This window comes from Pollicipes pollicipes, unplaced genomic scaffold (genome assembly GCF_011947565.3).
Source record: "Pollicipes pollicipes isolate AB1234 unplaced genomic scaffold, Ppol_2.1 Scaffold_6686;HRSCAF=7923_pilon_pilon_pilon, whole genome shotgun sequence".
In the NCBI taxonomy this organism is placed as follows: domain Eukaryota; kingdom Metazoa; phylum Arthropoda; class Thecostraca; order Pollicipedomorpha; family Pollicipedidae; genus Pollicipes; species Pollicipes pollicipes.
Window position 1 is genome coordinate 16,847,892 of NW_023596921.1, and position 24,070 is coordinate 16,871,961.

Consider the following 24,070-nt stretch of genomic DNA (forward strand, 5'->3'; position numbering starts at 1 on the left):
GAACGAGACAGACGACCCGGGGAGGCGAAGAAAAACGGGAGACTGAGAACGGCACGGTGGGACGAGAACGAAACAGACCAACCGGGGAGACGAAGAGAAGCGGGAGAGTGAGAACGGTGCGGCGGGACGAGAACGAAACAGACCACCCGGGGGGACGAAGAGAAGCGGGAGACTGAGAACGACGCGGTGCAATGGGAACGAACCAGACTTCGGGAAGATGAAGAGAAGCGGGAGAGTGAGAACGGCGCGGCGGGACGAGAGCGAAACAGATCACCCGGGGAGACGAAGAGAAGCGGGAGAGTGGGAACGACCCGGCGGGGTGGGAACGAAACAGACTTTCCGGGGAGATGAAGAGAAGCGGGAGAGAACGCCTCGGAAACGCCAGGACGGCATACAAGTTTTCGGAGAGAAAACAGAACGGTGACGAGAATATGCAGAAAGGCGGGAAACGGGACAGAACATTTTCGGAACAGGACGAGAACACGTCGCGCATTTCGGGACGAAGACAGGAAAAGGTTTATTGAGATACGGCAAGTCACAGCCGGGAGGAGACGGAAAACTTAGAGGGGGGGGGGGGACTCCACCAGAAGAACAAAACATCTCGGGAAGGGACGGGAACGGGACAGAAATCTCCGGATGGGGTGAGAACGAGAGGCAGGCCGGAACACTCTGCAAAGAAGAACGGAACACGGACCATCAGAAGTTGCGAAACCAGATCCAGCAGAGACCGACTACGGCATCTTTCAAGAGGATCTAAAATGCGGACGCTGGTTAGCTCGCACGCCATTGTAACTAAATGTGCAATAACTACGTTGACACAATTAGTATGGCAGCCGTAAAATGGGAACCCACTCAGGACAATTTCAGGTGGCACATAAGTTTCTAACTAGATCAATGGAGCGCAAACGACCCTTTCCCAACTTGAAAGCACGTTTTTGTCCCTTTTTTAGGTTCACCCTCGCCTTAAATGTTGATTTCACGATCCGGCTTTCGGCAAATAATCTGCCGATTATGAAAAGTACCGATATACATCAGTGACGAGTCACTTATCCACGATGTTCTTGTTCTGGCTTTGTTGTTACATGTATTCATTGAACGCCACATGTTCCAAAGAACCCAGTCAGAAATCATTTTAAACTTTCCTCCACCTTCCCTCCATGTCATGAAATAAGTAAAAGATGAATCGCACAATTCTCTGCACACCGCTCTTCCTAGCCAGCTTCCCTACGCCGATGTCTCGTTGAGTTGAGCAGCTACAATGTTCACAGATCAATTCTTGTTGGTCTACCACGGGCTCGCTTTCAGCATATTTGAGGCGCAGACACCGCCTATGGTCATCCAGATTTTCACAAGACTGCAAACCTTTATCAAGCTTCAAGCCAGGCTTCCACGCCGCCAGCAGCCACAGCTACAGCTCATACTCGTGGAGCGGGGGTTATCCCTGCACCACATCACCATACCAGCGTACGGTAGCCTCCGAAGGGAAAACACGAAAGCTGGAGAGTTGCCGGCTGGAAATTGCTGCGGTGTGATTTAAGCGTTTGCGCCGCAGCGTTCTATGGAGAATGCACCATTTACAAATGAGATGTAAACAAGCCGTGGCAAGACTAGCGCTCCTCCCACACTCAGCAAAGGGAGCGGGCCTGATCAAGAGCAAGGCGGAATACGAGAGCCGGCATGATACAACAGAACAAAGTAAGGACATGGCCCAGCCTGGCTCCGCGCCGTCCTCATTCAGGGTCTGCATTTGTGTACGCAGCCGGCTGGACAGACTCGGTGTGTGCGTGGGAGGGGAGGGGGGGGGGGGGGGAGGGACGGAGCGTGTTGTGTTGTCATGTCATGAGAGCCGCGCCAGAGCCTTTCAACTGCAGGTAAGCGGATTATTTGAGTGACATTAGAAATTTGGACGGGTCTCCCCCCACTCTCACCCCGCCCACGTTTCTTCTCAAAGCGCGTGAGCCGTCTTTTCTTTACGCAATGGGTTCAGCGCTGAATCAAATCAGCACCGAGCACATTGTGATGCATTCTGGGCATCACCACATAACGTGTACCGCATCAGATCAGCAACGAGCACATTATGGCACATTCCGGGCAGTGGAATATAACTGGTATATCTCGCCAAGGATGGAAGCCAATATATTGGAGTTCGTGGAAAGCTTCGGGCGCGGGTTTATCGAAGTCATCGCACGCGGTATCACGGGAAGGACAAGCAGGCGCAGTCCGACCAAAGCCAGGCGGGTTTCACTGGTAACTGTGTCATACATGTCATGTCATGTCATGTCATGTCACGTCTTGTATATGTACTGACGCCATGCAACACAGCAATCGAGGCATCTGGAAGACCATTCCATGGCAGCTATGGTTGCTGATAGGTGGACGCGGATTAGATGCGACCGGATGGGGTTACTTGGTCTTAACCTTGCCTCCAACAGAGTGATGTGGCATGGTTTCTGGAGAAAATGTGAACAATTCAACAAAATCGGCCGCCTTGCTACTTTCACTTTCGATTTCAACCGTTGTATTATATGGTGGCGTAACGCAAATATGGCTGTAATTATCAGCTGTTTCAAGCTTAGCCTTATAAAACGCAAATAGCGTTACAAGCAATGCAGGGAGTTCCTACCATGCGTAGTGCTCACAGTCTTGAAAGCAATCTTGTGACACAACCAGGCATAACTGTAATCGCGCCACATTTGCCCCCATGGTCAGACAACGATCAGCTGGTTTTGCGATATTCCTTTCTCGCGCTCCTTTTCTCGCGTACAATAACCGCTAAACACTGTTATGTTTGGCGGAGTCCCGGTGAAAGATTCATCGTTACCTGGCCAAATACCCACACCGCTATAGATTTCAAGCAAACAATAAACAAAACGCAGCTCGTTTCATCACCGTAACATTAAACCCACGCATTCTAAGGACAGATTCAACTTGTTTTCCATCATGTCTGATGCCTTCAGCTCTGGTCTCGAATGTCGCTAATTTCTGATTATAGCTTCGCTTTACTGTTATCGCGCCGAATGTCCCAAAGAGTCCGGGACTTCTTTATACCGTCTTTTAAGCAACACACATTTCAGAGCAATATTTTTACAAACGGCTTTTTCACACCTCAGAGTCATCCAGAACAATCCACCAATTTGGAGGCGCCAACCTCTCACTTCGAACATTTCACGCCGGAGGAAATCCACGGATTTACTTTACGGGCAATGACGCCCCGCCTAAGTCCGGTGGTTCCGGAAACGAAGGTGCTCATCCAGCGAAGTTGCTCGATGCATGCTGATCACGTGCGAGGCTATGACGTCACGGTCGCCATGCCATCGATCCCGTCGGGGTCAGAGCTGTCCACGGAGAGAACAGCCCAGTTATCACTACAGGAATCAGCCCTCTCCCCCTGAGGCTCCTCGAAGCCCGAATTTGGGAACTAAATAACAAAGAGGGAGAGAGCAAGTAAATAAAGAGGAGAGAGGAAGTATTGGTAAGCTCACAGCTAGCATGGAAGAATTAAGATGCTCGCAAATTAACCGAGATTCCAAACTTAAATCCCCAGTCAAATTCACAGAAACCGCTGTCAAGTTGAACTGAGTGGTCTAACCATTACACTGCCGAACTTACCGAGACGTCGGTGAAGTTGAACTGAGTGGTCGATACGCTGCACTGACGAACTTACTGTGATGCCGGTGAAGCTGAACTGAGTGGTCACACCACTACACTGTCGAACTTACCGAGACGTCAGTGAAGTTGAACTGAGTGGTCGAGCCGCTGCACTGGCGAACTTACCGACACGCCGGTGAAGTTGAACTGAGTGGTCGAGCCGCTGCACCGGCGGGCTTACCGAGACGCCGGTGAAGTTGAGCCTCTGCGTGGCGCGGAACAGGTCCCGAGCCGTGTCAGCCCGGCTGTAGTCGAACTGGTGGAGAGAGCGGCTGAGGCCGCGGGCGCGCCACTCGCGCTGGGTGTGCCGGAGCGCCAGAGCCACGCTCCACAGAGCGTCATAGGCCAGCGCGGCCGTGCGGGTGACGGGCACCCGACGCCGCCGCAGCCCCCGCCGAAACGCCCCCGAACTCTGCCGGACAAGGAGCCAGTCAGAACGGCAGGGTAGTGGCTCAGGGCGTCCCTTCAGCCCTCCCAACCTGGGCCGGATCGACTGGCACGGCTCATGGCGTGTCGTTCTCTCAGCGCTGTCCAGTCATTCGCCCTGCTTTCCTCATTCTCGCTTCCTCGTGCGTCCTCGCGATGACATACGCCAGCCAACAGCGGGCTTAAAATGCCCCCGGCGGAGCCCCGTCCAAGCGCCGAGCGCCCAACACGTATCACGCATACCCCGTTCTGGCTGTTTTTGCCAAGCCAAGTGATACCAGGTGCAGCTGGGGCAGCTTTGTCCCTTGTGACCAGATTTGACTTTGAAAAAGGGCACACGATTTAAATCTCGATAGAGCACAGCTTACCGATTTGGGAGGTCTTTCTGACGTCGTTTTCTCCCAAAGGTGTGGCCTTTTAAGTTTTTGATATAGCCGCACGGGTCAGCCCAACAATGGCCTTCATCCCTTTAACCTGGCATGACATACTGCAGGTCACACCTGTCCCTGTTTAGCCGCACCCGTCTAATAACGACTCTTCAGAGCCGTTTTTGCGCATTGTCGTTGCATTCTGAGATTTGAAGCCATAGGAGGGGCAAATAAAGTGCTGATATGGCCACCAAGACCCCATATGACTTGCCGAAAGACACACCCATCATGGTTCAGTCACACTCATCTGATACAGTTTGAGAACATTTTCCGATTCTATTTTTGTTGTCGCCCTGGGTAACATAATTTTTGAGGCCTCTAAGGCACCCCTTTTCGTACCGCACTGCCTCAAGCTGGAGCCGGCTGCCGCCGACCATCAATCACCAACTCTCGAACACACAGGCAGCTTGTCCAGAAACTTGACGACATGCCTGCCGCTGTGCAATGCCATGTTTTAACGAACAATGCTGACGTATTTTTAAAATTAAGGAACCAATAAATCATTAAACATGTGCAACTGTGGTAACGTTGTTGTCACCAAATGATAATTGTGCCGTCAATTTGCATCTAATCAAATAACAAACCATTTTTTTGAACAATTTATCAGTAACATGCATGATCAATAATCATATTCGACTTATTCATGATGCATTTTGTCCAAGGTATAATGAACCTGTGTGGATTCAGCCAAAGAATGCTTGATAGAAAGCAGATTTCCTTTTTCTCAGTTCGTGGATCAGCATCGTTAAGTTTAATAATCAAAACTGAATTTATCATCGACGCATCAGTTTGTTTTATGAGCTGGTTTCCATATGTCTAGCTGACGCTCAAGCATAGAAAAGGTTGATTGTAGTACACTCTTACTATGGTGCCCAAATAGCTTAACATTTTACCCAAATTTGCCGTGGAAACCAAAATTCGTGCTCAGACCACGAAAGGCTGCGCGCACTCTGCAAATCCTAGTACTCCTTTCCCCTCTTCTCCGGAGGACGTCAATGCCATTCCCCGCGTCTGCTCCCTTTCAACGTTACTTTCCCCTCCCCCCTCCATCCCCCCCCCCCCCAAGAGGCGCCGGCCGGACCCAGTCTGGCAACAAATAGCCCGACTAATTTCCGGAACCAAGCTTCGGAAATGGGACTCAGTCTCGCGTCCCCCCAGGCGGTGTTGTCAGGTCACATCCGAGCCGCGGCCGGGCCGCCACGACGTCGGGGGAGGCGACGGGTGACCCTCCTCCCCAGGGGGAGGACGGGGGTCACCGCGACCGCCGGGGCACTTTGAGCTGGCGGCCCGGTGACGCGCGCGGCACACACGGCTGCGCTTCTTGTGCTCTCGAACTGTCCACGCCGGCGCGGCGGTCTGTTAGCGCCGAGTTAACATTTGTCTTCGTCTCTGAATCGGACGCTGGGCGCCAACAGCCGCTGATGCATCGCCAAACAAGCGCCTGGCGGCCGAACTGCCCGCCATGGCGCAGTCGCTCAATGTGTCATCAGATACGGTGCTGGAGGGCCCCCGATGCCATCAGAGGCTTGACAGTCTCCATCACCGCCGTGGTCCGCGTGACGTAAATCCAAAACGTGCCACAACAGGAAAACTTTGCGGACGCATAGCTCAGAAGCTAGAAGGGCTTAGGCGTTAAGAAGGGCAGGGCTATGAACTGCACCGGACGATCCTCTAGGTGGCTATTTCAGTTAAAAACCCCATACGAATGTGGAACACTTCCTTAGAGCGGGACATAGCTGTATCTGCGAGCTGGTTGTCGCGGCAGATATTTCATTACGCGAACACATTTCACCACCACATGAAGAATCTTCGTCTTCGAAAATTTTCTGACCTTTGTTCCCAAACAAGGAGCAAATAATAGTTCATACTGTTTTCTTTCCAAGTCATGCCTATGCTGAGCAGGGGAAGACGTGCGATCTGTTCAAGATCCACCTTAGTTTACTTGATTATAACGGTTACAGCAAGAATAGTGAGACACATACAGGACGTTGAATTTCTACTGGATGTTCATAAGACTCATGCACTATGCACAGCTCCGCATACATATTGCGCTATTAACGTCAAGGAAAGACACCCAGGATGCATAAGCGCCCACAACACGAAAGTACCGTTTTGGTTGGCTGTTACAATGACATCCAAACACACTCATGGAGCGTGTTTGCACACTTATTATCCCGCTCTGGTCTGGGACGAACATAATGCGCGCGATCACTACCATCAATACATACAGTCCCAAGGCCAGTATGTCATATGCCATCCGATAAGGCTGAAGCGAATGTCTGGAAGTTAACCGAGCACGCTGTCCCCGGTCCGGTGGTGAGATGCGGGTGGGTGGACCACACCACTGGTCACGGGGAGCAGAGCAGCGCCTCTGCGTTTGGCGCAACTGCCCAGGGTAGGCAGCTGGGCTCCGACAGGCTGCACGTTGAGCTCAGTCCGTGACCGGACGAAGCTGGCCAGTCTCAGACGGGCTGCACGCTGAGCTCAGTCCGTGACCGGACGAAGCTGGCCATTCTCAGACAGGCTGCACGCTGGGCTCAGTCAGCGACCGGACGAAGCTGGCCAGTCTCAGACAGGCTGCACGCTGAGCTCAGTCCGTGACCGAACGAGGCTGGCCATTCCCAGACAGGCTGCACGCTGAGCTCAGTCCGCTACCGGACGAAGCTGGCCAGTCTCAGACAGGCTGCACGTTGAGCTCAGTCAGCGACCGGGCGAAGCTGGCCATTCTCAGACAGGCTGCACGCTGAGCTCAGTCCGTGACCGAACGAAGCTGGCCATTCTCAGACAGGCTGCACGCTAAGCTCGCTCCGCGCCAGCGACAGAACGAACGCCCCGTAGCGCCTGCCGTGGCCACTCCGGCCGCCCCTCCCCTTTATCAGACGCCCTCTCCACGCACCGCCGTCGGCCGTGGCTCCCGAGCGACACAAACACGGAATCGATCAAGCATTTGGTCCGGCGGCGGCGGCGCCAGCGCCGTCGCCTCCGGACGGTAATAAGCCGGGCTGCGTTGTAGACGGGGGGAGGGGGGGGGGGGGCAACGAGACAACGCACGCAAGGCCGCACCCCCCGCAGCGCATAGAAGACCTGGGCCCGCCCACACTGTCGAAGGAAGTGGGTCAGGGATGGGGAGCACAGCAGGACAGATGCGGAAAAGATGTCACAGGTTTGGTGGCAGCTCTGTGCTGGCCTGACGTCAACCAAGAGGGGATGTTCGGAGAAGGCGCTACGCTCTGATCTCTCTGCCCCTCTGCTGATGTAGCTTTGCTGCCGCCGACGGCTTTCATTAGAAAATAATGACTTGATATGCGTATCCGTAAACATGACGCTCCAGCACATCGCGTGATTACGAGGTTGGATTGCATAAGAGATCGGTGGGGAAGGGGGAGGGGGGATCCATTCCCCAATGCACACGGCAGCCTGTTTGGATAGCGGACGGCTGTGATTCCCGACCGGGGATCGGAAAACACCCGTGGAGCTTTTCCACAATCCGGACAGAACGCCTCGGCGGGCATCGATACAGCGTGGCGTATCGTTATAGGTCACGAAAGATGAATGCACAAGTGTGTCAATCTGGAGGGTAGAGGCATCAAGGAAATTGAATACAAAATACCGACTTGGGGTGCTTATTTCGACCCTTCATTTCTCGCGTCTACGACTAAACGAAATCACAGGATGCAACTTGTGGCAACCACCTAATCAGAGGTCGAAGCGCTTGCTTACTTGGCAACACCAGCTGGGACCATTCTGGGACACTGTAAAAAGTTCAAAGAGACGCCGGAGCGTCTTGAAAAAGCTCTTCCTCCGCCCCGCGGTCTTGGCCGAGTCCTCAACCCCCTGGCTAACGTGCGGACGGAGCGCTCCGCTGGCCCGACCGCCCAACGCATTTTCGGGCCTGGCCCGGGCCTTTCCCATATGGCTTCTCCGCTCCCTTGCGGAAACATCCGGACGGTTCGGTTCCCGCGCACATTCCTATGGCCATGCCCCGCTCCCCCTTCTGTCCACCCCCCCCCCTCCCCCCTCCCCCCCACTCGTCCACATCGACATGGCGAAAGCTGTGTAGGAGACAGGACTGGGGACGCTCGGACGGAGCAGTAACAGCGGTTGCAAGGGGTTGAAACTTTTTTACCCTTACGAATTCTGCATCCGGTTTCATTTTTTTTCGGAGAAAATAATGCCACGGTATCGCGTGTTATGACCTCAGTTTAAAACAAATGATATCTGAAAGAAGGAAGGGCTATCAAAGTTTCATGTAGCCCCTTATTGTATACAGAAGGGAAAACGTGACTTATTGTTGTCACGACGCTGCACATAACTAGATGAAAATATGGCAATTGACGACATAATAGCGTCACACGCTCTTGTTCACAGCGCGCTCGTCGTGCTCATCCGCTCATCGCGCGTTCTCCTCATCGCGCACATCCTTAGACCACATGTGCGCGTGTGTGAGGTGTGCGCGCCATTGCCCGGCGTGCTTTGGCGGGAAGTCGGAGCGTTGGGAGAGGGGCATCGAACTGGAAGATAGAAGATCTTGTCCCCCCGCGCGCGTTTCTCCATTGACGATAAGGATCAGCTTTTATTAGCCGCGCATCAAACTCGTGGAAGGCCCACACGCATGAGCCCAGGATACCATATCTATCACGTCAAAAAAGTGAAGTGTGGATATGATGGATGTCTTTTCGAAGGTATGCGGAAAACCTCAAGAGACACACGGTCAACAAACATGGCTCCAGTCGTGTTGCGCTAAAACAATGCGAGTTTGGTGCGGGAAGAAGATGGCAGGCATGGACGCCACAGAAAAGTGGGCAGCCAGTAATTGGGAAGGTAGGTTTGGTTCACACCAGCCATGCCTTCATATTCCTGTTGTCTTGGAGGTCACGAATGTCTATCATTGGTGTAAGGGAACTCTGTTTTCTTTTGCTAGCAGTATTTATAGCACACCCCAGCTTCGTTTACATCGTGGACTGAGTATGAAACATGCAGCAGGTGGCAAAGCAATATAAATTTGAGTAAATATATTGCTTGTGGTATTTTCGGTGTCCGAGTCCTGTTTGCAAAGCGAATTTGTCCCAAATGACATGGGAGGTGCATCCCAACGCCTGCTTCCCTCACGTCCAAGGAAGCTCAGTGGTTAAACGCGCCCAGAAACACCGTGCTTACAATGGGGTGAATTTGTGAGAATACGCCTTTTAGATACTGTGTAAGAAGATAATTCAATCTAAAAATGTTCAGAAGTTAATCTTAAGAGCCTGTTTTCTTGAATGAGCTTTGGAGACAGGCTGTGGGCTCAAAAAGGGATGTTGGGAGACAGTCCAGCATAGTTTTCGAGTTCTGCACCTAATGGAGACGCATTTCCGGTACTGTTTGTTAGTGGTAGAAGAATGCGTTTTCTATGTGAGTGTCCATCCGCTGCCAGCTTCTGCGCTGACCACCAAGGCTACAAAACTAAAGCAGCTACTCGTCCTTTTCCTTCCCACTCACATCCAGACGGCGATTCATATTGTGTGTCCCAGCCGGGGCCTCGACAGAACTGGACGCAAGAGATGGCGAACCAATGTTAAGGGAGGGGAGCTAACTGTTTGCCCAGGCCGGGGCCTCGACAGGACTGGACGCCAGAGAGGACGAGCCAGTGTTCAGGTAAGGGAGCTGTCTGCCCAGTCCGGGGCGTCGACGGGACTGGACGCCAGAGAGGACGAGCCAGTGTTCAGGTAAGGGAGCTGTCTGCCCAGTCCGGGGCGTCGACGGGACTGGACGCCAGAGAGGACGAGCCAGTGTTCAGGTAAGGGAGCTGTCTGCCCAGTCCGGGGCGTCGACGGGACTGGACGCCAGAGAGGACGAGCCAGTGTTCAGGTAAGGGAGCTGTCTGCCCAGTCCGGGGCGTCGACAGGACTGGACGCCAGAGAGGACGAGCCAGTGTTCAGGTAAGGGACCTGTCTGCCCAGTCCGGGGCGTCGACGGGACTGGACGCCAGAGAGGACAAGTTAGTGTTCAGGCATGGGACCTGTCTGCCCAGTCCGGGGCGTCGACAGGACTGGACGCCAGAGAGGACGAGCCAGTGTTCAGGTAAGGGACCTGTCTGCCCAGTCCGGGGCGTCGACGGGACTGGACGCCAGAGAGGACGAGCCAGTGTTCAGGTAAGGGACCTGTCTGCCCAGTCCGGGGCGTCGACGGGACTGGACGCCAGAGAGGACGAGCCAGTGTTCAGGTAAGGGACCTGTCTGCCCAGTCCGGGGCGTCGACAGGACTGGACGCCAGAGAGGACGAACCAGTGTTCAGGTAAGGGACCTGTCTGCCCAGTCCGGGGCGTCGACGGGACTGGACGCCAGAGAGGACGAGCCAGTGTTCAGATAAGGGACCTGTCTGCCCAATCCGGGGCGACGACGGGACTGGACGCCGGAGAGGGCGAACTATTGTTCAGAGAAAGAAGCTAACTAGCACTCACGTGGACAAGGTATTTTGATTAAAGGGACCCTACTGTTAACACAATGGAGTCGTCGTCGGCGCGACGAGGGCATTCGGGCGCCGCCCCAACGGTGCCCCAACGGCCACGGGGGCACCGCAAAGCCAGTCTTTTGGTCAACAACGTGCCTCTTCTCCCCTCTAGCAGCGTCCCGGGGCAAGGCTGCCCGAGGCAAGTAATCAGAGCCAATAAAAGGCTGCATGGCTGCGAAATGCACCCATGCGTCTTCATCAGTCAACTCCCATTTGCCCGCACTATCTCACAGCCGACTGATGGAGAGATACGTTAACGTCGCTTCAGCTGCCCGCCAGTCGGTGACAGCCGTGTTACACCGAATTCTTCCTCTGGATGTTCGTATGATCGCCCTCTGGATGTCCGCATGATCGCCCTTTGGATGCCCGTATGATTGCCCTCCGGATGCTCGTATGATTGCCCTCTGGATGCCCGTATGATCGCCCTCTGGATGCCCGTATGATCGCCCTCTGGATGTCCGTGTGATCGCCCTCTGGATGCCCGTATGATTGCCCTCCGGATGCTCGTACGATTGCCCTCTGGATGGCCGTATGATTGCCGTTTGGATGCCCGTATGATTGCGCTCTGGATGCTCGTATGATTGCCCTCTGGATGCCCGTATGATTGCCCTCTGGATGCCCGTATGATTGCCCTCTGGATGCCCGTATGATCGCCCTCTGGATGTCCGTGTGATCGCCCTCTGGATGCCCGTATGATTGCCCTCCGGATGCTCGTACGATTGCCCTCTGGATGGCCGTATGATTGCCGTTTGGATGCCCGTATGATTGCGCTCTGGATGCTCGTATGATTGCCCTCTGGATGCCCGTATGATTGCCCTCCGGATGCTCGTACGATTGCCCTCTGGATGCCCGTATGATTGCCGTTTGGATGCCCGTATGATTGCGCTCTGGATGCTCGTATGATTGCCCTCTGGATGCCCGTATGACTGCCCTCCGGATGCTCGTATGATTGCCCTCTGGATGCCCGTATGATTGCCGTTTGGATGCTCGTATGATTGCTCTCTGGATGCCCGTATGCCCTCTAGACGGCCCGGATGCCCTCTAGACGGCCCGGATGCCCTCTAGACGGCCCGGATGCCCTCTAGACGGCCCGGATGCCCGTTCAGATTTCCTGTCTCCCGCGGCTCGTCTTACCGTACGGTTTGCTGCGACCTAACCATGCGTCACTGAAAGCTTGCAAAACGGCTTGGGTGATAAACTCCTTCGCAAGTATGAAAGCGACGAGAGACAAAGCAAAGCGACAAAGCGACAGCTTTTTCGATGACAAATGGTGCAACGTGCTGAAACTCGCCACGGGTTGAGCCTACCCGCAATCGTGGGTAAACTAGTGGACTGGATTGGACGGGATCGAAGCACGCAAACTACTGGTAACGTCAGGATTGCATTTCAATACCGGCCAAGCAAAACGACTTACTTAGCTTACTTAAAATAAACTGATGACTCCAGCGTCAAAAACTCGAATGGCACAAGAAACGGTTAGGATGAAATCGACTTCTAAAATCTCGCACGGAGTAAGCCTCACTCAAGGCTGACATGCAAATTTGAAACTAAGTGTGACACAATCATTTTCACCATATTTCTACTTAATTTTGCTCAAATTTGATGAACTTACACGGATTACTTCGCGATAATTTTATTTATTGTTGCAAATTAGATTATCATGTTTGCTACGACCATATGAGCCGCTATGTATTCGAGATATGAATAAAAGTGATTGGCAGTCAGATAGGTTCTAGATTGGTGGAGTGGACTAGACTACAATGCGGAAAATTAGATCTAAAAAGCGCTTTACAAGTATGACACTATCACGTATCTAGACACTAGACATTTAAGCAAAAACGTGCTCACGTGGATCAAGGGTGGTGATGGTCTCAGTTGGCATTACCGTGTTTCAAATATGCTGCATCTCCGCGCTGCCCTTTCTAAGTTTCTGCGTACTGCATCCATCAAAAGCTCAACAAAGACGTCGTTGAATTATGCAGTGCTTGGACCATTTGATGTAGTTTATTCAAAGGGAGTTTTCTATATTTGTATTGAGATTCAAACTGAACTAACCATTCGGCGCAGTTCACAGCTCCTTCCTTCTTAATGCCTAAAACTCTCTAGTTCCTGAGCTATACGCCCGCAAAGACATACAGACCATTTCGTGCAGACTATTTCAAGGTCATTTACGCATGCATGACACCATGGCAATGCCATTCAGATCCAGCCACTCCATAGGTCATGTGCCGTTCAAGATAAAGAAGAATTCCAACATCGAGCCGTTCAGATCTGGTGTCCGTGAGCATGATTTCAAAATAAAGTGGATGTCAGTTGGCTCTTAATCACTGTTGAGCACGCTGAGTAAGTTTCGGTCACTGCTAGCTATTACAGACAAATAACTGCCTCCGAATAACTTAAGAATAACGCCATAACCGGATATGTAAATGCAAGGAAAAAGCTGAAACTCACGGTAATGTGCAAAAACACCAAGAACAAGGACATATACATGAGCGCATAAGGATAGTTTTGCTCACCAAACACTTACAGCACCGCCACTGTCAGCTCTCGCCGAGTAAATTGATTGCTCTTTCTATTGCTAGCTATACGTGATTGCTAAGGTGGCAATTTTGCACGGCAATTTTGCCAGCGCCTCAGCGTTATACAAACACTCCATGATGCAATCAAGCAATGACGTAATGATAAACATTTTTACTTAACATAAATATTGTTGTCTAGAGCATTTTTTCAACTTAAAGGTATACAAATATTTATACGTCAGCTTAGTTCGTTATATCCGATGTTTGATTCAATATCGTCCAATGTGGAACATTGCTAATGTAGCCAGAGAGTTGCATTTCTTCTTTGGCGATTTCACCACAGCATTTAACACACCGCCGACTTGATAGCCGGTATGCATAAAACGCTTACCAAAAATGTAACGGAGTAGTAGAGAGAGAAAGGAGAGCAACTAGCATTGTTCGAACATCCCCTCCATGAAAGAAATTATCATCTGACGTGTGCTAGACGACCAAGCGGGGCTCCAGCTGAGCCCAATAGCAAACGTCATTTCGCTGCGCGGTGTTTAGAGCAGTGCTGTGCGCCGGGTGTAAGGAAAGAGAGCTCGATTGAACTTGATCAAGATGAAGAGAAAAAAGTGAACAAGCAAGCAGATCGGGTGGACTCGGATTTCGGACCACCTGTCCAGCTACGCTCGTTCGCTCGTTCATCTCCTACGTCCGCTGCGTCCATCGACCTGTTTAGACGTCCATCCGCCGACCGGGGCCGCAAGGTGGACGTGCGCGCGGGATTCACGGGAGACCATCCGTGCCAATTTGCGACTCCGATGGTCAACAACGGGGTTTGGCCGAGGGGATGAATGTTGGTCACATGAAGCAACATGAAAGAGACACACACAATCGGAAAACTGATTGTCCCACAGGTGCGTAAGGGCGTCGTAATGCCGCGAAAATGAGTGCAATGGACATTTTACAGCTGCAACGCACAGATATTTCGTGCAGTACGAAATAGCATACGCCTAATGTTATTACAATTAAGTACTGTAAACAGGGAATCACATGGCTTGGGTGATTCAGCTACAACGTGACAGCTAACGATGGTACAACCGCCTGACGTGCTACTCTTATCACCCCAGCGACTACACAACACCATATTCGCAGATGCCACGTCACGCAGGCACTATCCAACGCTGGTGACCCACCTAAACGCAGGACAAACAACAGAAACACAAAAACACCGATGAATTCCATCCGCAATCGGATCAACAGCCCGCGAACTCTCCTTGGTGTGTTACCAAGAGCGCTGGACATCACGTGCCACTGCGGATGTGTGTTACAGGCAGCAGTCGCGCGCCAGGTTATAGGCCGGTTTCGTTTGTATGAGGTGAAGCTCTGTAAAATTTACTGTTTGAAACTTATATGCGCAACAAAATGATGAGTTCCTGATACAATGTGGTGAACTATGCCTAAACTATCCATCACAACCATGAAACTGCGGTTACAGTTACTGCACGATCATGTCGTCGTCGCAGTTGCTTGCTTGTGATGCACGTTTGAAATGCATAACGCCGGCATGATGCCGTTGCAGGTTACTGCTATCGTTTTTAGGTAGGTGTAAGTAGGAGGAGGTAGGAGGTAGGATTTAGGATATCCAAATGTGGCATACACGCACAGGCATTGCTGAACTGAAAACTGATTGTTTATCGGTATTCAAGGCGTCACGCCATGCATACCATACTTTTTGAGGTGCATTGTACGTCCGCTCGACGCACATGCCCGTACCCGTACACTGACACGCATGCAGCGATCAGCAATGTCGGTACATGAAGCGGCCGACACCGCATACTGCTCTCCAAGTTAACGCGTTTCAGTTCGTGTCGGTCCCCATTTTCACCATTATGAAAGGCATTTTGCTTCTCGCTTTGCAGGTTCTTGCCGATATAGGTATCAACTAGCTCTAACGCAATCTCATCGTCTCAATCTTTGAATTCCAATAAACTGTTTGGCTGACAGCGCAACCATGTTCACACTTGTGTTTTGGCGTAACATTCCAAACAATATTATGACTTCCGTTACTCTTCCTTGTTCCTCATCTAGGAGTTTTTAATTCATTCTAAGAAATAGTCCATCCAAAAATATCTCAGCATCATAGCAAGCCACATATAGATGACTTAGTGTATCCACCTGACCAGGTTGGTTGCAAAACGGATCTGTAGCTGCGCGTCTTAAAAATAAGTTCCTCCTATTTTGGTAATATCTATGCATTAGCCTACGCTGCATTGTTTGTAATGTCATCGATAAGGTCATCTCAAAAGACGAAGCATGCAAGTTTGCCCATTTAATACCAAACTTGATGTTTTTTGCCGCCCAGCGATTTTGTGCTGTAGAAATATGCTTCTGTTATCCTAACACGTATAGATGTTTCCACTTGCGTCGCTTTGTTGTTTTGTCTTCCCTTTAAATGACGCAGGAAAGTTAGCGGAGTTTTTGTCAGACATGAAAGGTATATCTCCATCTCGCAACACAATCTTTCACTGTCTCGGCATGGCACGGCCCCACCCTAAGCATGTCAATAAATTTGCACACCTTACGGGATGTTTTTCCCTTAATACTTTGTAAGTCAGTACGCACTTTCTATGATCCACCAAATCCCCGATAGTTTTAATGCCGTTTGGATATAAGGTTGCATGAATGATGGGACTTCCATTCACCGCTATATATATATATATATATATATATATATATATATATATATATATATATATATATATATATATATATATGTTATGCCAGATATATTGGCTGCTCACATCTTTCTTTTTGATGGGAAAAACGTTAGCAGCCTTTGCAGCAACATTTGATAACCGTTCAACCCATGCATGGCCGTAGTTGAACTTCAGTGTACCTTCTAGCCGTATGGATGGATTCTAGCAGCCAATATTTTGGCGAATGGCGCCTCCCTGGCGCTTTCTATTTTACCCATCCACGCAGCCCTGCTAAGCCCGATATATCAGTGACAATATTTGCGCTCTTAAGTCCCCTTCTTATATGATTTGGAAAAGCGTCGCCTTGGCTACCTTGGGTAGACGTCCTCGTCATAGCAATTTCGTGGTGTAGGTGTGGATCATGTCTTAATCAGTTTTATCGACTTGGCTGGTTGTCATCAGATGCGTCAGTTGCGAAATGACGCGGGGTTTTGTCACTGCAGTAACACCCTTAAGTATGAGGTAGCGTTGTGGTGAGGCGTTAAGAGTTCGTTTTATCTCCCCAAAAGCTGGCTCCACATGATCTCGATGACGCGCTTCGTGCTGAAGCTTTGCCTGAGATTCACTGAGTGTGGCGCCCCTGTTTTAAAAGTGCGATACACGAATATTATCGCTTTCTAGTCCATATTAGCACGGGTCCGGGTGGCCGGCCGGATAACCTTCACTCCGGTGGAGGCGGGGGGGGGGGGGGGCAGTTTGCACCTCCGTGGGATCTCGGAACTAAGAAAGCTAGAGACACCAAATTTAGGGGGTGCTGACCTGTACGTAAACTCACTTTGGTGAAAGTTTGAAGTTCCTAGGTCATAACCTTCGGGTCAAATGGGGCCAAACAAGGTTAAATTTCCGGTAAGTCTTCAAAGTGCCCCCAAAACCTAGATAACTGTTTCTAAGCAAAAGGTCGCATGGTCATTTAAAGACATGGCCTTGTTTGACCTTTTGAAGGTCATGGTGTCCAAATTCCCATGGGAGCCATAATCCACGAAAGATGTGTAATGCGGTTCCTGTTACCAATAAATTCGAAATGAGCACCAGAAACTATCGCATACAGCAAGCCCCAGAGTAATAAAACAGCCTTATTTTGACTTCGGCCTGACCTTCATACCTGACCTAAGGTCGATGTAATTTGTTCACTCAACATTTATGTTGCCCAATAAAGTATCTTAGAGATGTATGGCTTCGTCTAACACTCCGTTGTTGCATTAGGCTGAACGATTCCCTAGAAATTGACTTCGCTGAAAACGTGGCCTGACTTTGACCAGCCATAGGTCAACAACCTTACAAGGGACGTCTAATTTGTTACACCAAGTGATCCGCTATTCAGTTGTCTACAGCTATGCACAATTTGGCGCAGGTACGCCGCGTCTTTGGGAACCATTCCGGAAAACTTTCGGGGGAGTCAATTTACCCCCCACCCGAGCGCGTGTTAAGAAAAAGGCACACACCTCACCGGATCTAAGCGTTTTATAGTTGACATTATCACGCACTCAAGGGGGAGAGTCAAATTGACTTCCCTCGAAGGTTTTCCATCCTTATTTCCGAATGGCACGGCTTGGCAGCGCTAAACTTTGCATGGCTGAAGAAAATTTAACAGGTGATCTTTTGCCGTAAGAAATTACATGCAGTTTGTCAGGTCGCTGACTTGGCCATGTGCGTCAGCGAAGGGCATTTCTGAAGAATCAGTGAATGTGATGCAACGACGGAGTGCTAGGCAAAGCCATACGTATCTGAGGTAGTTTCTTAGGCAGTAAAGCAATTCAATTTTGAATTACCTTCAATCTCACTGGCGTGGGGCTGAAGGTCAGAAGGTCAGGACATGATCAAAACTAGCCTACTTTTTTATTTGACAGCTTGGTCTTATGGGGTAGTTTCTGGTGCTCACTTCGAATTTATTAATGAGAGGGACTGCGGCAAACATGTGGTCCATTTTTTACAGGTCAGAGTAGGTAAATGGTTTAAAATGACCCAGGTCAACACTGTGTTTTTGGAAGCATACTTCCTAACGCAATCCCTTATGCTTATTCGAATGGCAGAAGAGGAGCAATCTCGTGGGTATTTGGTCACCGTAAGCTTATGGAGGTCGAAAAGATCACTGACCTCGTTGACCTTTTGCTTAGCACAGGTATCCAGTTGCAATGCTGTTACATAAGGGGTTCCGGGGGTACTTGAGACACCAATCTGGAATTTGGCCTTGTTTGACCTTATTTGACACCAAGGTCACAACCTAGGAACCTCAACTTTGACGCAAGTGAGTTCAAGTACAGGTCAATCCAAGCCATTAATTTGATGTTTCTAGCGCTTAGTTTTCGAGATATCAGGGCATTAAAGGACCCTCCACCCCAACTCGGGCGAAGGGTATCCAGTCGGCCACCCGGGCGCGTGTTATGACAAACGCGTACATCCCAAATTCAGGGCACTCGGACATGATGGGGCCACAGGCCTGTGACGTTCCGACGTGCTATGCGCCAGCGGTACCAGCCGCTCTCCGCTCCACGTCGGCTCCCACCAGGCCGGAAACGGACCGGGCGCCAGCAGTGCCAGCAGCTCTCGACTTCACGTCGGCCCTCACCGGGCCAGAGACGTGCCATGCGACAGCGGTGCCAGCCGCTCCCAGCTCCACGTCGGCTCTCACCGAGTCAGAGACCGGCCGGAAGCCATCAGTGCCAGCCTCTCTCGACTCCACATCAGCTCTCACCAGACCGGAGACGGGCCGGGCGCCAGCGCGCGTCTCGCTGAAGCTGTCCACCAGCAGGAGGCCGGCAGTGGCGGCGCGCAGCTGGTGCGGTCGGCAGCCGCTGTCGGCCGGCCGGCGCCACCAGCGCTCCGCCACGCCACCGTACAGCAGCCAGGCGTAGTCGTCGCCGTACATGCCCAGCCGGTACGCCTGCGGGGCAGAGCCGCGGGCTCAGGCGCCGGAACACGCTCTGGGAGGGCCACGGAGGGGGCCGGACATCACCAGAGGCGGCAGGCCACGATCAGCACCAAGACAGCGGTGCGGCGTCAGGAAGACAGCGGACACATGTGAACATTGGTGCCCGCCAGACACAGGGACACCCACAGGTAACTATGGAACGTCAGGACTTGTCATGTACACATGGATATGAGATCGAACTGGTCCGCTGGAAAAAATGGCAGGCAACTTTGCCAGACATTGAAGAAAACCACCCCAGCCTGATAAAAGCCGAGCAACTGCCTGTCAGTTCGAGAGAAAACAAATCGCGGTGATATGCATGCATAGTACGTTATTAACGCTGACGCGTTGGCGAAAATAATGAAAACTAGAAGAGAGTGGCGATGATAGAAGAGCGACGGTAGTAGAGCGGAGCGCCAGACGTTCTCTATGTCCGGTCGGGAAAACAAATCGCTGAGCGAGCCATCTCACTTTAGCTTCATATGCGCAGCACGTCAGCAGATAACATTAAAATGGTTGATTTCCTCTCGGACAACGGTAGAATGCCACCGCTTAAGGGATGAGCCATCTCTCTCACCAATGCCGCGCCATTTTTTTTTTTCAACAGCATGCGCGGCGGCGAGGTTCTCAGGCCCACATCAGGTTAGCATGCAACGATTTAAAGGGGCAACCGGAACACAAATGATTTTGTAACCAGCGGACCGCAAAAGTACACCGCGATGCGCTGTTACAATTGGTGACAACGGCACCGCCACAGAGAAAGATTGCGGTTGGCTCATCTGCCGCTTCTGCCGCTCTGAAACCCATCACTAAATGCTTGTTGCAGTCCAACTGATGACCAGTTTTGTCCCTGAAAATTAAACCACCATGAAACTCAGCTCGTGCTGTCATTTCATGCTTTCGACTACGCATTACAGTAAACAGGTTTTATATGCCATGTGCGGACGGTGAATGAAGGACAGTTCTTTTGTTGTGATCGAGTGTATGATGCACCTATACTCGCTGGCTATACTAACCCGTCATCGCGACTGAAAACCCTGGGAATGCTTCGGATGAGGCTGAAAAAATGCAAGCACGATTATGATTACCTCATTTTTTCTCAATTTAACATCACTGGCCAATCAATTTGGCCTACGTGCGCTGCTCACTTCTCTGGAACGGCGGAGTGACTCCCCACGACCGAAGCCCAATCCTCAAACGGGTACCATCTGCGCACCAGCGAGTCCTCGCGGCCGCGAGGCGGGTGGACCTCGGAAAGAGCGCTCCAGAAGATTGATCGGGACATTGTTCAGACTGTTGGAAGCAAAAACGTTGAAGAATAGTTGGACAGGTCATTAGTGGGGAGCTCTTATCTCACTGAATTGAAGCCAGGCCCAGCATCGCTCATCGCCCAACGCCTCCGTCTGCCCTGCGTGGATAAGTCGCCGAGTCGCGCTAAAAATCATAATTTTGCCCATGGAAATGAACTATATGCCTTGGTGAGATTGTGACATGTTTCTGATGGATGGCTCTGACACTGTTTTCACTGCCACCGAGTCACAATAAAAATCTTAATTTTGCGCATGGAAATGAACCATATGCCTTGGTCAGATTGTGGCATGTCTCTGATGGATGGCTCTGACACTGTTTTCACTGTGCTGACGCACCCATCTCCTTCAAAAGCATCCCACTGCATTCAAGTGCTTCGGAACGAGGCCCGTACGACAGCGATGGTACGAGCGCTTCTGTTCGGATGGTACGGGCGCTCCGTCCACACACTGGGGCGTCGTCAGAGTCTTTCTGACCGTCTACACTCGCCGCCCTTCCCCGCTAACGGCCTAGGGCAATCCATCGATCGCAGACGATTGGCCCAGTCTTCGGGACCATTGCGCCTGATTTGCATTAGCCGCTTCGGGAAGTAGGGTTGCTATCCCCTCCCTTCCCCTGTCACGTGATCGGTGACCCAATCCCTTTCAACAGATATGTTCCAGCTCCAGTGCCGGCGGAAATAGAGCAGGGGAGGGGGAGGGCATCGGAGCGATGTTTTACGTTACACAAGGACATGAGGGCAACAATGTATATTGACCAGCCCCCCCCCCCTTCCACCCACAAAAAACGCTACGCATCACGTGCAAATATTTTGATACGTACAACTTTGACAGTTTAACAGCATTGAAATAACAACTGGGTAAAGGTGGCATACCACCTTTTTCCGCTTTTCACTCATAGCTAGGTCACACGCGTTCAATTTGGTCAGTGACGCTGATTTTCCCGAAACCCTTCTGAATAGTAAAAATTTGGATTTGACGAAAGGCATGCATTGAACCTCTTGTTTATCACTCTGGAATCAATGCTTCCCATTTGTTAACTTAATCCAACATGGATCTGATGTGACGTCTTCAACACACAGATTGGTCAAACGTTTTGTGTAATACATGTAACAAGAGCTTAAAACTATTTAGATAAATCAGTAGCAACAGCGAATTCCTCGTAGAAAAAAACAAGGGAGTGGAGAAACAAACTAGTTGATATTTCGGCAACATGCCTTTACTGAAACGAACGTCCGCAGTGAGTTCATAAATGTCTGCTGATCCTACTCGATTTTTTCAGCTTTTGTTTACCGCGATCTACAGTTTATAGAGGTCACCAACACTCAGGGGATTAAACAAGGAGTAAAAGCCAACCATTACTGCGATGCATCGCATATATAAGATTAACAACGTGTCAAAAATACGCGTACATGCAGGAGAATTTAAGTGAACAGGCATCGCGCATCCTGCGTCAAGCAGCATCCATACATGTAAACAATTTAAGCCAGCATACATCACATATCAAGGCACTTATCACATTCGCATTATCGGCCACGATGACCCCTTTGAGTTGACGTCCGGTCGGCATCTTTTTATCAGAACAGATTCACTTATTTTCTTGTCTGGATGGTTTTATGCTCTGTAGATGACTTTTTGGTCTACAAAGGGCATGGGGCTCATGTCTCCCTAGATTACAGCCTGAGCGTGCTTTGCCAAAAAATGTTCACCGAATGGGGCACTCCCTGTTTTGTTTTTAGCGTCTCGTAGTTCTTAAATGACTAAAATCAACGGGACGCATAGACTCTCCGCCCCAGACTATGTTTCTCCCATGTTTTCACACAGTTTGCACTTAATTTCGTAGACCACGTTTTTGTGTGCAAGCCCCCTGAACCCAGACTTTCATTAATGACACATATTGCCGCCGGCAGGGTTCGAGATAGAAGATTTTACCAGATACTTTTTCAGCTTATTACCGCTCCTCTATCTCGAAGTCTATGAGCCCGGGGGCAAAACCTCTCATTTATGCAAGTCTCGGTTTCAAGGGGCTTACACGCAAAAAAGTGGTCTACGAAGCAAGTGTTAACTGTGTGGAAAACAAGGAAGGGACATGGTCTGTGTAGGGGAGTCCCTGCACCCTATTCGTTTGAGGTATTATGAACATCAGCCAGACGTTAAAAAAAAACAGAGAATATCCCTTTTGATCACCTTTTTTTGGCAAAACAAGCTTAGGCTGAATGCCAGTGAGGTATGGCTCCTTTATGGCCTGTGCCCCTTTTAGAGTTCAAAGTCATCTACAGAGCAGAGGACCATCCACACACGAAAATAAGTGAATCTATTCTTATAAAAAGTTGGGGACCAGACGTTAACGTCAAGAGCTCATCATGTCCGATTATGCGAATGCAAGCTAGCTTAAAATCGGTTTCATGTATCAGAGAAGCCCGGCGCGTGATGTGCGATGCCTTTTTAATTGAAATCGTTTGCATGCATAATTGACGCGTAGTGCATAATGCCCGTTCACTTGAAATCGCTTGCTTGCTTGAAACGTGATGCGCGATGACTGTTCACTTGAATTCGTTTGCATGTACACACATTTTTCGCGTATTCTGATTCTTCTTACATATGAACCGTATCGTAGTAATGGCTGACAATTGCTCCTTGTTTAATCCCCGAATCTTGGTAACCTGTTTAAACCGTGGTTCGCCGTAAACAAAACGACTGAAAATCGAACGGGATTGGCAGGCAACGTTGAACTTACTACTGAAAGTCGTTTCCACAAAGGCATGCTGCCGAAATATCGACCCATCTATCACTCCATTCTACTGGTGTTTCTACAAGGAATAAGGCTTTTCCTATTTTCTGTCCATCGATATTGGTCCTTGCAAATGCACATCACAACCTACGACAGTTTAAACCCATTATGTAGTGAAAAATACATGCATAAATGCAGTCATTAACACCCAAATTCTGCGAAACCTTGCATTTTGGCGTTGGTTTTTCCCATGGGCTTAATCACAGTGACTCTTTTCGAAGGTTCTGGCAGGAATGGCAGGAATTGCTTACTTGTGTGCTAACTTCGTTGCAAGGTTGTGTTGCTGAAAGGTTATATGTCAGCGGAATAGTATGCGGTTTAGTAACGCACATATTCAAACTTCCATAAAGGCACGCCTGGCTAAATGCTTACGCTGCTGCTGCACCAGTGTACCAATATGTGCCTGTACCAATCGCAAACGTACACTTCTAAGATCATCATTGACACCCAACTTGTACTCAAATATGAAATATGCCAACCTACGCGGTCATGGTGGTTGAAAATACCACACAATGGTAATGAACGTAATTAGCTCCACATGGTCGCAAAATGGCCCCATCATCAGCAAAGCACCTGACATTGGTATGGTAGCAACAACTTGTACCGTCTGAAATTGGGGGGGGGGGGGGAAACAAAGCAGAATTGGGGCAAATATAAAATTGAAATTAGGAAAGTGGCAAGTGGAAAACTGACCATTTGTCATGTGCAAATGCGAAAACCATGCGTCATGCAGATGATTGATATGGTGTGGATGTAAGGGCCTACCAACTAAATTGTGAGACATGTTTTCCTAGGATCTCCCATACCATA

The 24,070-nt window shown here is 50.3% G+C and overlaps 1 protein-coding gene across 1 annotated transcript in view; it reads right to left on the bottom strand.

Moving 5' to 3' along the window:
* LOC119107977 (gamma-aminobutyric acid type B receptor subunit 2) overlaps nucleotides 1-24,070 on the bottom strand; it is a 100,801-nt gene that overhangs the window by 26,723 nt on the left and 50,008 nt on the right. The window contains exons 7-8 of the mRNA XM_037231565.1: nucleotides 19,055-19,135; nucleotides 3,830-4,060 (exon numbers count right to left, since the gene is read on the bottom strand). Coding sequence (XP_037087460.1) covers nucleotides 3,830-4,060; nucleotides 19,055-19,135 — 312 coding nt within the window. The remainder of the gene's footprint in view (nucleotides 1-3,829; nucleotides 4,061-19,054; nucleotides 19,136-24,070) is intronic.